This window comes from Opisthorchis viverrini (assembly GCF_000715545.1).
Source record: "Opisthorchis viverrini unplaced genomic scaffold opera_v5_49, whole genome shotgun sequence".
NCBI classification, from domain to species: Eukaryota; Metazoa; Platyhelminthes; class Trematoda; order Opisthorchiida; family Opisthorchiidae; genus Opisthorchis; species Opisthorchis viverrini.
This window is the reverse complement of record NW_008751705.1, coordinates 282,668-296,437: the sequence shown is the minus strand read 5'-3', so window position 1 is coordinate 296,437 and position 13,770 is coordinate 282,668. Positions and strand designations below refer to the sequence as shown.

At 44.3% G+C, this 13,770-nt stretch overlaps 2 protein-coding genes across 2 annotated transcripts in view; one reads left to right on the top strand and one right to left on the bottom strand.

The window, feature by feature from the left end:
• T265_03416 (hypothetical protein) overlaps positions 1 to 2,731 on the bottom strand; it is a gene marked incomplete at both ends in the record, with an annotated part of 7,400 nt that extends 4,669 nt beyond the window's left edge. The window contains 3 exons of the mRNA XM_009167900.1: positions 29 to 83; positions 179 to 408; positions 2,594 to 2,731. Coding sequence (XP_009166164.1) covers positions 29 to 83; positions 179 to 408; positions 2,594 to 2,731 — 423 coding nt within the window. The remainder of the gene's footprint in view (positions 1 to 28; positions 84 to 178; positions 409 to 2,593) is intronic.
• T265_13243 (hypothetical protein) overlaps positions 2,119 to 13,770 on the top strand; it is a gene marked incomplete at both ends in the record, with an annotated part of 19,625 nt that continues 7,973 nt past the window's right edge. The window contains 3 exons of the mRNA XM_009167944.1: positions 2,119 to 2,188; positions 7,354 to 7,553; positions 9,849 to 9,905. Of these exons, the coding sequence (XP_009166208.1) occupies positions 2,119 to 2,188; positions 7,354 to 7,553; positions 9,849 to 9,905 (327 nt within the window). The remainder of the gene's footprint in view (positions 2,189 to 7,353; positions 7,554 to 9,848; positions 9,906 to 13,770) is intronic.

Here is a 13,770-nt window from a genome sequence, read left to right as displayed (position 1 = left end):
TCATCATCATCATCATCGACAGCATGACATCAGTGTTCAACACCGTGGCTTCACTGCCGTACAACAATGATTTACTTGAAAGCCTTATTGTAAGGAAAAGAATGAAGGTGGATGGGGGAGGGACTTAGTGTTAGCTTAACACAATCATTTCGAGGTGCCTACACATCCAGACATTCACTCAGGCAATCTGGATAGAAACTGACAACAAGAACGCCACTGACATCCGTTAGCAGCCATATCTTGTAGTGTCTCCAACCAGGCACAGTGAGGACCACGCGGTCCCCATCCTTGAAGGTGAGTAGCCCCGACAACACCCAAGCGTTTTGTGATCTCCTTCATACTCCTCCGCCAAGTCAAGGGTTGGCCACCTCTCTGTTTACGCCACCCTGAACTGGGCGTGGAAACCAGCTTATTTCCAATAAAAGTAAACAACAGAACAAAACTGTGATTTGCATCTCCTAAACGCGCTGCTTGCTTTAGCACTTATTTTGTGTAAACCAGTTTTGGAATCTTAGCCTGATCCAATCCCTAATGCGGTGTCCTTCGTCGGTCCCGACGACATCGATAATCACAATTTTTGATTCGTGTTTACACCCATTTCAACCGCAACACTGCCAGGTCGACGTCCTTATCCCGTTTTGCTGTAGTTCACAGGTTACAGTGAGAAAGTCTACCATTGTCTTTTGTTACCCCAATGTTTTTCAAGATCAGCTGATTGTCACGTGATGATCGATTAATGCCTCAGCTTTACTGGAAAAAACATGTGACTCACTGTGCCGCGGTATCTCCAGTGCTTGCATCCTCACAGGATATGCACAGACTCGACCACAATCAATGGAAAATGCCCATTTGTGCAACACTTCAAATGACTCATTTCTAATGAATTAAAACTTGGATTTTCTTTCGCTGTGATGTAAAAATTCGCTTCTCACTGTACTGCCGCAGACTGTCTTCCAAGTTACACCACTGAATTGTTCCCCAAAAATAAAAATTCAGTGCCGGAAAAAATCCGGAAAATCTAGGCTTACTCATCACGAGAAACGAGAAAGGTTTGCGGGCGATCTGACGCGGACCTCACGTTGACAGTTGGTTCGTTGAATACAGTCCACTTATCAGTGTCGTCCTACTTCTAGCAAATAACTAGTCGAATCGGCCACTTTCATCAATGAAAGGACTGGGATACCACCAGGTTGCCCAAGCGAAATCGGGAGGCAGAGGTTGGGTTCGAAACTCGGAACGTTTGGTCGGTAGACTCGCGCTCTAACCACTTAAGCCATCCTGCCCACAATATTCAAAATAGCTAGCAGTGGTTTCAAATTTTACATCTGGGAATACGTTCAATGAATGGAAGGATTGTTATCCTTGCATCACGCCAGTTGTAGTCCGTCATGAACAAAACAAACTATCAGAAAAGTGTGTACGTGATGACGTGATTTAAAGTGAGCGTGATGAGGTCTTCTAGGTCGAATCAGAGTTAGTCTGCGGACTTTTTCGAGTAACCCACAATTTCACATTTTTTTCCATTTTGAGGTCTCATCTGCCTATTTTAAAAGAATTCATAAAGCTTGGAAGAATTTCGTTGAATAATACTTCAAAACGGGCAAAAAATGATCAGAATATGGATTTGGGGCTAATGTCACTCAGTGGTACTGCTTGAACGAGTTAAGTATGTAATACCGACCTTTTAGCCCATCAATTTGTCATAACGAGTGGACGGAAGCGCATGGAGATTGTAGGACACAATCCAGTGGACAGCACAGGATGTACCGAGTTGAAAAAAATCCTGTCTGATGTAGTTAAGTGAGGGGGCCATGCTCAAACATCACCGTTGTCTCCAAACAGACATGTTTTGATCGCAGAGATGATAAAATTGCACGGCCGAATGTCTAGAACGTAGCCGCGTGTCTAGACAAATAATCTATCTAGTCCGTTTTCGACCACATAAATGGATCAACCACACTCTCGTTGATTGATGGGTTACAAAACACTGCCTGAAACTCCATCCAGATCTATCCGACTTACACACTCCAAGTATTTTCAGAATCCAGCTTTCTAATTCTCACCCCTCACTTTAGTCGCTCACTACAACTTCTTGATTGCGATAAACCGTTCCAGGGTGTACAAGCGCTTTATGAAATTTTCCCGGATGAAGTTCTTGGATCCGGTCAGTTTGGTATTGTCTACGCAGGTGAGTAGCCTTTCCAAAGAGTTTCTTTATCCCAAGTTGTTCTTCATCCCGTGGGTCATTCTGAAATAATATGACTTCCGAAATAGATCGCCTGATGTGTTGATTACTGCGGCACATAACAAACGATGAAGTGACTGTTACTTCCTGATTGCGCACAACTTTATATGTCGAACCCAAATAGCTTCAGCGATGTTTAGGAGAGTGAGAGCACTGTGTCGACCGAAGAGCAGCACAACTTGAGGTAAAAAAGCGACTTCAAGATAGCAGATATCCAGTGAGTTTAATTAACCAGCAACTAAGACGGGTATTGATGTCAATACCAAAGCCCAACAAGGAGTGGATCGGAACAGCGGTCATTCCATACAAAACAGGGACATCTGAAGTCATTAGAAGGGTACTGAATACGGCTAACATCAGAGTGGCTTTCCAGAGGAGGAAGAATTTACGCTCGGTGTTGGTGCATTTGAAGGATCGCCTTCCGGTTGATAGGAATAGGAACTGTGTATACAAAATAAAATGTAACGATTGTACGAAGGTGTACATAGGTCAGACAGCCAGGGAATTGCATACCAGAATCGGTGAGCATAAGCGTTCCATTAACAGACCACCGAGAAACGCAGAGGAATATCAGGCGTTAGTCAAAGATTCAGCAATGGCAGGGCATGCTCTAGACACTGGGTACAGAATAGATTTAGAAAATGTGGACATCCTGAGACAGGGTTTAAGATTCACATCACAGCGACTGGTGGCCGAGGCGGTGGAAATCGCCAAGCATCCCAGCGTGAAGAGAATAAAGGAAACAGAACTTGCAGACGTGTAGAGAGCGGTCTTAGATCGGCTGAGATGACACGAGGCGGTGTGCAGTTATCGGCGAAATGGCCTGGGTCCAAAAGTACAAAATTCAAGTAGAGTTAGATCCAATTAACCATCCTACCCCCATCCCCAAACCAGCACCCTTGGACGAACACAGGTGAACGAAATCTGTGAACGACCCCAAGAGGAATTTTCCATTGAGGTGTCCTAGACTGAAGAAGCAAGGACGAAAAAAATCCGGGTTCATCATAAAGACGAATCCCCCTTAACCAATCTATCGAAAATCTTAATCATCTCCACTAATCAACAAACGGGAACACCAGACTGAACACCCAGCACTGATCAAGTCACTAGTCATAAGGAATCTTACGGATTGGTTCCCTGACTGACTTAAAACCCAATCAACCTACTTACTTACTCACTTGGCCTGACGAAGCTTTTGTGTCAAAAGCGAAACGTTGCCCAGCAATAAATCCACCGATTATTTACCGAACCCCTCTCAAACGATGACTCCCCTTTCGGTCCCAAACATTTTCCAATTGATTGGAAGTGTTTTCTGACGAACACTGGAAGCAGCCAGTGGGTCGAACATTCGGTCAGTTGTCTAAATTCTCGCTAAGCTATGCATTTTTTCGTCCCGGTACGTTGCTGTATAGTGAAGCGCAGCAGTGCAGCGGTAGACGTTTGCACAATTGAGGTGTCCGTCTAAAAGAGTTGCTCTTGGTTAGAAGTATCGTTTCTGTAGGACGACATCGTAGTGCTTACACAACACCTTCCGTTGTACAATTTGGATTCAAGAAGAACATGGAAACATGGAAAAGCCTGGGGAACTGCACCTGTCTGGTGAGCCTCAAGAAGGGCGGAACCGGCCATGAGCTTTCCGAAAGTTTTCAGCAACCTCGTAAGTAGTGTGTTCCGTCAAGGAAAAGAACGTTGCATTGGATCAGTCGTAAAGTGTTGCTTCAGCCCTCAATGATCAGATGCCAAGTACCTGGAACACTAAATCAATCGTGACCACAGACCTAGTACAAACAGAAGGTAAATCCTTGACGGGGGGGTCCCACATACCATTCAACATTCAACGGGCTTCCTCGCTTTTGGTCAGGATTATATCTGTGAAACATACACCTTCTTCAAAATCTGGTATTTCCTGACCGCGTGCAATCCATTTATTGACTTATTTCGTCACAAAGAAAGGAAAAAATTACCCCTCCAACGCAGAAATGGCAGCCTTAGTGAAGAAATGTGATCACTCTAGAAAGATTACAGTATTTAACACAAGATTTTAACGGCAAATGTCTTCTTCCACCAAACTCGCTTTGGAATAAGGACCCTTCAAATATATCGAACGGATTCAACAGAGATAATCGCGTCAAGTGTTTGTATGCGTGTCAATTTATCAGGCCAAGCTTTCCCGCAACTCATTCCATAGTACAGAGCAGATTCAAAGAGACTCACGCAAATATACGAAGTCACTTGCAATAACATCATTCATTTAAAAAAAAGCTAACCACGGCTTTCTGTTGTCTCCGATTATACTGTAGACGTCTTCTTGGATAGAGATATTCCCAAAAAGTAAAAAATGAAGTCAAAAAAATGGGTAGAACGGAGACCGATCAGGGGGAGGCGGTACACGATCAAATTTATCGAAATACTGATGGTTCGGGTTCATTTAATGGTGGCTGATCAGGTGAACGTTGACCTGTTCCCTGGATTAGCAGTTAGCTTCTAGTCAGTCGCCAGTCGAAGAGGCGTCGGTATCAGCTGGGTTGGCATTCCCTTCCTGATTGATTGCATTTATATAGTTTTCAAAGCGTATCCGCTATCGATGGGTGCGATTAGCCAATTGGCGCACATTTTTCTTGTAATCTTATTGGCTAGTTTGAAATATGTTGTGATACGGTCTGCCACCCAGCTCCACAGCAGAAAGAAAACTACGATCAGTCACACTCAAGACAATCAGGAAGCGCCACAACAGATCGTCAAAACCAGAGGACAGACCACGATGCAACACAGACCACTTTAAAACAGGAATCACAAACCTCAGGAACCAAGAACAAATCAGATGCAAGTAACGCGAAACAAATTGCAAGGAGGTCAAAAGCATTACGAGAAGAGTACATACCTGTGTGCCTAATCGCATCAATCGATATCACGTAGTATTTGAAACCTACTGAAAGAAAGCAGGCATGGAAGATGTACCTATGCAGCTGCGCACAGACAACAGATCTGTCGAACCGCTTGGCGAATTGATCTACGGCTATATGCTTCCCTGTCATTCATTGGAAGTTATGGTCACAACTTATTGGCAGACACTCACCATACTCGGCCCCAGAGCATGAAACTCCTTGGTTCAATATTGCCAGTTACAGTGTGAAACAAGCCTTTCCATGTGAGAGCTGTCGATAGCATGTAACCTATGGCAAGTGACCGTTTAGCGATGTTCGACTCATCGCATCAGCTAAGCAAGACAATGACCAACAACAAATCATAATAGAATATCCCAACTCACTCCGTCCTCTCCCCTCTGACGGAACTCTATATCGGGCTCCACGAACTTTACAACTGAACTGCTGAACGTCATGCAATTTCTGCCCCACTACTCTTCAACAGGAACCAGTTTTCCCGAAATAAAGAAACGGAGACGAGATAATCGGTTTCCATTCAGCTGCGGTCGGCCAGGATCCTTAAAAGACAGGTTTAGCTCTGCTAGTCACCTGCGGCGTGCACCCCTGAAACTGGTCATTGAAATTTACAGCTAAAATTTACGTACAAAGGAGCGATTTCACATAAAAAATGAATGAAAAGTTGTTAATTTTATACCAACTCCGAAAAATTATAGTTTCAAAACTTTCCATGTGTTGCTTTCCGTGGATACATTCACAGATCCCGTGCGCTTTAGATGGCACAATCTGACGTCACACTTCTAAAATTTGGGTGGATTAGCTTAGATTGAGTGGGTCTCCAAGCCTCGCGACGCCAAACCGGCTTAGTCTTTTTTTCTGTCGAAGTTAAACCATGATCCTCAAACATAAAGTAACAACCTAGCTTTTGGATTGGTTTCCGGGACTATTGGATGAATATAACTCAATCCAACCAAAAATTCGAGAGTGGAAATGTACCAGACCGATGACAAATCAACCTAGTTTCATCCGAGTTACAATTTGTACTGTGAGGTTGACCAAGCCAAATAAATGGGATGAAATTCAGTCCACCTCTTTTCTGTTTCTGTATGGGCTTAGTCTACCGATTTGGCGTAGACAATGTTTTCTTTACCTGCCTGCATCTCTGAGGACAAACAATCAAACGGGTCAGAAACGTGTAGCAACAGGGTGATTTTGAGGCTAGAAAAGAGTTAAACGGTATCTGGTTTTTATATCTTTTGTAATGTACTACTCATAAGGTTGCTGAACATCCGCCGACAGCCGACGACCGGTTGCGCCCTTTTTGGAGCTCATCAATTAGGCGAGTCCCCGGGTTTCCGTCAACCTTATGTTCTACTTGAAACCAAATTGCACGGAGGCAGCGAATACACACTCATTTGCAACTTAATTTGGTTTCTAGAGGGACTCACCTGGAACACAGCTGAATCTCTCGTTTGTGATATTCTCAGGCAACTGAATGTGCTGCACCAGACCGCCTCATGCTTCAGTCGCTACGATATTCGAGATATCGCGATACATGTATACCTTTTGTAATTGTACTGCTCTAAGGTTGCTGACTGGTTTGACCAATGCGAGTTCGCTAAAGACACTGGGCACTTAGGTAACGGTTGCATTCCATATTTATGGGCCCTCATACTTGAATTATGTAGAAAACGAGATAAGATCAAAAAGTGAACAATGAGAAATACGAACCAGTTGAATAATTGCCATAAAGTTAATAATTAGTTATTACTTCATAGGACCAGGGAGATGGCTGATGAGTCCAATAGGAGCCAGCTACTTAGAAGGGGCCAGTTTGACCGAGATCCACGGTTGGTCCTTACTGAGAGGAGCAGAGCAATTCCAGCACTACCGTGGATTACCTGTCGCTTTTCCTTCAAGCGTAGTCCTGATCTTGAGGTTTTATGCAACCCTGATCCCCCGGAGACCAGATAGCCGATTTGTCATTGATCGAGTTGATCACCACCGTTTTCACCAGCATTGAACTATGGACCAATGAGTCTGCCACAGTCCAAAATCTGCATTCTGTCATCTCCATCTTGCACGTGCACACTTTAAAGTCACTAATTTATCAACCCAGAAGCACTGGGCTAGTGTTTTGCTTACGGCTGGGATTCACTATGGCACACACGCGCGCCATTCGAGAGCAGTTTCGTTCAACTAAAATCCACCATTCATAACAATAAGTCTTTTCGAATAGTGGAGTATTCATTTTCACCTTGTTTCAAATACAGTTTCCCTCCTTCCAACCAGGTTTTTCTGCAATTATTTTATTCGCAGGAAACCACAGAAGAACCCAACGTCCCGTGGCAATCAAGGTGATCGATAAACTCAGGTTTCCAACCAAAAAGGAAGCACAACTGAAAAACGAAGTGTTTATTCTACGGGTAGGTAGAGATTCAGTTTGAACAACCAATCCTCAACAACCATTCTGTTAAAGAAACACCCTGAGAAAACCCTTTTTGGTTCAGATTATGTTATACAGGAGACGTAGCATGACAGAATATCTCTGCATGATTTTGACAGAGGTAACTCAGGCTTGATAGTCCGTTTGACTTATAAAAGGCACCAGAAGGCTTTGCTTGACGCTGCTATACCGCAAGCAATGTCAAAATGACCCACACAGATTGAGTGCTGCTCAAATCAAAGTAACGGTCCATTCCACTCGGAACAAAACTCGGATTTCTTCGAATTTACCTGCCTCTTCTCACATCACTGTCATTTAGGCAGTCAGTGTTGATGTGGGTAGTCTCCGAACTCAACGGCGGTTGACAGAGCGCAGTGGTGTGAACTCCTATCCTATGACAAGCAAAGCCAATGTATTAATACCACCCCAACAGCTTCTTGATGCATCTGTGTTGATGCGATTACGCCAGAGGTTTGTTCAGACGAGTGTTTTGAATACGATCTGAACAAATCCCACATCTGTGGGAGACTAAATGCTTACTCCAGAGTTCACACTTCACGTGAAGTTAGCATCTGCTGAAAAACATTGACGTTTCATCCCTTTAAGGAACCATCAGTAGTGTGTATCGCACAAAACTCAAATTTCGCAAAACTGTCGTCTGAAAACTTGTCACCGGAAGAGCTAATCAAGCGGTGACCACGTGATGTCATTGCCGTGACCCAAGGATGAGTGACGCTGTATTCTGTCTAAGTTCAAATGACTGATTGGCCACGCGCGGTCTTCAGCCACAATCCTGGGGAGTCACAACAGCAAATCTTTGAGGAGACTTGCATGCTGAGGCTTTTCAAAGAGGGCAAAGCAGGTGTAGGGTCTTTTTATGCACAGACTGACTTCGCCTGAAGGAACAATTCTCGACTAAAGTCACAGAACTCCTCAGAAGAGCGAGGTCTATCTTTGAAAGTGACCTCAAAATAAACTCTAGATGGATGGATTTATTTATGGACTTATTCCTATTTTACATGAGAGCTAGATAACAGTTTTGTTAAGACAGTGTGAGCAAACGTCTTCGATCTCGGTATGTGCCAAATGCAGCTATCGAGTGTCATTGAGAACCTATCCATACCTTACTCACATCGACTGAGTAATTTTCTCCGGAAGCAATTGTGGTTTTATTTTGTACGGCTTTAAATTTTAAGACTTACCCGTATATCCTACAAAGGTCTTGCAAGCAAGTCAATCGTAGCTGTAGCACCTATTTGTGTGTAAAATCTGAAGATCCATTCCCTTCGCGAGTGCAAGCTTAGTATGGAACTTGGATTCGCACGATTCGAAAAGAACTGACGAGCCTAGCTGTTGGATCAATAAGCAAGTGAGCGTGAGATAATCATCCACGTGTGAGGTACAACAATGTCCGCAGTAGTATAGGACAACAAAGCATTCTTGTTGTATGTGCCAGGTCAGATATTCTATTCTCAGTCCGCTGCGTTTGTGCCAGGAGGGTCAGATAGCTGAAAATAACCCCAGAACGCCTGAAACCTACTGAGACCCTTAAACTATACCAAAATCTCCATAGGAAAGCCGGGAAGCATCCAGGCCGGGCAGTCAGTCAATCAATCGATTCAGCAGCATCGTGGATCAATGGAAAGTAAAATTTAAAATACCGCGAGGCCCCTTGTAACTGCTGCACTCACTTGTTCGCAATAAAGCTGTTATGTTCCTTGTTGGCGAGTCTTTTCCCGACACTGTCACTAGAGCGGAGATGGCAGTCAGATATAACAGACTGGCGACGCCCGGTACTGCTGAAGCGTTGAAGGAAATTCTGCTGCAACAACAGAATCAGTTTGAGGTGGAACGACCGCGTTTGGTGGAAACCTTGACACAGCAACTCACAATTCAACCACTAAATTCCGAACCAGATGCATATTCCGTCGACTAGATCGCCAACAGCACAACAAGGCTCCATTTTGAGTCTGATGATGGTCTAACCTTCGATGCCACGAAGATGTTTTCAAATTCGAGCCGAAGCACAAAGATGATGCTCAGCATTCTTCTTGTACGTGCCAGGTCACAGGTTCCAGTATCAGTCCACTGCGTTGTTTATTTCCCCGTTTGAAAGTAAACCGCCTAAATAGTGTCCTCACTCAACGGAATAGTTGAAATAGATGAGCATTTAAGTCCGTTGTTTAGCCGAGTATAAACGATATCCCCATATACATATATTCGTATTCAAACCAACGTAACGAAAACAAACAAACCTCTTATTTCTTACACACAGAATCTCCAGCATCCAGGAGTCGTGAATTTGGAACGAATGTTCGAAACTCCAAAACGTGTAAGTTTTAGATAGTACTTGAGTATCTTCCTCAAAATGTCGATGGACTCTGTCAGGAATGATAGTCAGTTTGAAACCAATAAACTGGTAGTTGGGAAGCGTTTAGGTTGGCTTGGAACTGTAGTTTACAGTTTTCTAATTTATATCACAAATGAGCGGACTGTACCCCCAACTGTATTCAAGTGTATTGTGATCGAGGAACCGAGTCTTATCTCGCGGCTGTCCAGAATATCAACTAGTAACAAACAGTATTCATCATCGTCATCATCGTCATCATCATCATCATCATAGTCCGCTGTAAGACCCGCGTACTCGTCGTCCAGTGGTTCTAGCTGCCGCAGTTCCGTTCACCGATGATTGGGGGGCGGTAGGTAGCTGCGCATTCGAGGCGGGAGCTGATAAATTGATGCATAAATCCAGCACTATCAGTGGGGGGATTGGGGAGTGAGCTATGCATTAAATGCATTGGATGCACGAGCGCCATTGAGGGCGCAACTGGGCCATGTCTGACAATGTCTCTAACCATTGATATGACCCGTCTCGGGGTCCCCATCCAAGAAGACGGTAGTGACCAGCGCAGCTGAGTTTGCTGGTAATGGCTTTCACACTTCGCTGCCAATTCATTGTTTGACCGCCTCTGGCTCTCTCCCACCCTTCACGTGGTTATGCGAAAAGAGCCTTTCGAGGAAGTCGGTCGACTGGCATGCGCAGCACGTGGTCAAGCCAGCGCAACCTATTCAGTGTGATCAGTTCATCTATCGAGGGTGAGTTATTTTTCCCGAATACCATTCGACGAACTTCAGCACTGCTGATCCGATGTTCCCACCAGACTCAGGTAATACGCCGAAGACATCGATCGTCAAACACTGACAATCTTTTGACGTCCTCAGCGCGCAACGGCCAGGTTTCTGTGTTGCGCCAAATGACGCATGTGTCATCCTTAAACTCATCTTGTTCTTAACTGGGAGGTCAAAATGCTAAGAAATTTTGGGGGTTTTAATCCCTCACACAACTAACGCAGAAATGGAGAAAACACCTTTCTGACGGCTCGTGAATTCTTTCCGACGTCCATTTGCTGTGCACAGGTGCAAAGCTACGTTGATGCAGACGATCAATAAACCACAGACAACTTCAAGTTTTATTGGGCGAAGAACATCTTACAGTAATAGTAAAACCAAGATGTGGGTGTGAGAAAGGGATATTGTAACCAGAACGTAACCTGTTCTGGTTGTAAGCGATTCGTCAATCTCGACCTCTCCTTGTTTTTAACTCCAAAAACAAATCAAGCTTACATTTTCGGAAAAGTTTGGTAACAATCGGTAGATTTATTACTCAGCAACGTTTCGCTTTTGACACAAAAGCATCGTCAGGCCACTTGACGAGGTTCCGAGGTTGGTCGAGATTTAAAGCGGAAGGAGAACCAATCAGCTAAGTCAAGCTTAATCTCTGTTGGGTGTCAGCCGAGGGATTTTAGTGTATTAGAGTGGTTGAACAGGTGCTGGGCCGATGGGAAAACCTACATGTGTTTGGATCCAGCCAAACTTGCCTCGCGTTTTTCTTCACGTTCAACTTGACGTTCTTCTGATATTGAGCCAATCACATCTTCCAAAGATCCAGGCGAATATTCATGATAATTATGCAACTCAAGTCACCCTGATTTCACAGAGAAGCAGTGGCAACAATTTAGCATTATTTGTTGCCATTCAGATGTGGCCAAATCTCCTACCGCATTTAGTAGCTTGTACTCACGTGTGAATCACGAAAACAATGATGCTTTAATTAAGGAACAGATTGACTATTGCACGGAAATTAACAACGGCTGAGAGTAGAGTAGCGGGCTTGGTCCCACTAACAAACTCAATTCCCGAATAATACACACAGTCACGTAATCGACACATTAGAAACGAACAGATGTTGTGCACAAAGAAACTGAAAAATAGGCATAGATCGTCGGTAGAAAAACACTTCCCGAGTTGCGTCGATCAACCAGTCGACCAATTGGCTAAATGCATCAGAGCCAATTTTTTCTCACTGACTTGTAAGATGGAATTCATTTCATGCACTTAAACAAGCTTGCCAGTAACCAGATGAGTTGATTACTCCACGCCAGAGATTCGTTCAGCTATAGCACCCTTTTGGTGCCTAGCTGCTATGCTGCCTGCCCGAAGCACGAGGGCTGGGATACTGCCAGGTTGCCCAAACCTATAAAGAGGAAGTCGAGAGACAGAGGTCGGGTTCCCTCGCGCTCTAACCACTGAACAATCTCGCCCCTCCGCTATTATGGCTGTTGTCGGATAGAAACTCTAAACATTCGGTACATCAGAATTATAATCTCTGAAAGGACAAACATGCGTCCCCGTGTGTGTTTCCTGTCGACACTGGGGAAGTAGCGCGGACACGCTCGGCTCGCAAGTCGTAGGTTCAAGGTTCAGTTCCCAACCGGGCACTGCGGATAGGCGAAGTTGACGATTTCCTCTTTTGGAGGGACTAACGAAAACAATCGCAACGGTTTAAATTTCTACTAATTATTCAATAGATTTCAAAAAGCCTGTATTTCTAGTGCAGTATTCATAAGGTTGCTGAAAACTTGCCGACAGCTCACGACCTGTTTCGCTCTTCATCGGGCTCATCAGGTAGGCGCAGTCCCCGAGTTTCCGTCAACCTTATGTTCTACTTGAAGCCAAATTGAACGATACTAGCGAATATACACTCATTTGGTTTTCACGGGAGACTCACCTGGAACCCAGCTGAATTTCTCGTTGGTAATATTTCCAGTCAACTGAATGTGCTGCACCAGGCCACCTCATGTTTCAGTCGCTACAATATTCGAGATATCGCGATACATGTATATATTCGTAATGCACTACTTATAAGGTTGCTGAAAATTCGTCGACAGTCCACGACCGGTTTCGCCCTTCAAAAAGTTAAGCTTAGTGAATAAACTAATTTCAGGTGCACTTATCCATTCCAGTCTATTTAGGAGACGTCAGTATCCAGTTTGTGTATTGTCACTGGAAATACATGTCATACGTATGCTGAGGTTTATCTTGACACATTTTAAAGGATAAACCTTTATTTTTCCAGCGCTATCAGTGAACGCGATGAACATGCTATGGGGAATGTCAGTGACTTGATCATCTGGCAATAAAAATTGACAAACCATTTCAAAAAATTTAGAAAAGTCTTGTCGTTCATATTAGTTGTAACTGGTGAAATCTGTATTCACTCCACCATTCTTATTCGGCATCAGTTACTTTGGTCAGTCCACACCAATAGAAATGGCTCAGTCATTGGAGCGCGAATTTACTGACCAGAAGGTCCGTGGTTCGAACCAGGCTTCTACCTCTCGACGTCTCCTTTCTAGGCTTTGGCAACCTGACAGTATTGCTGGTGGTTGATCAGATGGCAGTTGAACTGTTCGCCGAGTATGGTAATAAGTTTGCAAAAGTTTCGCCCCCAGTCGAGAAGACATCGTCGGTGCGCAGTCTCCTGATCAACCACCAGCAAACACAACCCAGCTCCCTATGTTTCGACAAATTGACAACCTGACAGTATCCCAGCCCCCGTGGGCAGTCTCCTAACCACCAGCAAACACAACCCAGCTCCCCATATTTCGACAAATTGACAACCTGACAGTATCCCAGCCCCCGTGGTTCCTTCCTTCGACTTATAGGTTGGGCACCGAAGAGGTGTTACGGCTGCACAATATATATATATATATATATACCAGAGTGTAGGAGCGGTGAAGTCCAGTTTCACTCTTATTAGAGCTTACGAACAGAACATATTCCTTCGGACATCTGACACACGATGCAAGCGTTTTACCACTACCTCAACACTACACGGTGGACGCATCTGAGCTAGC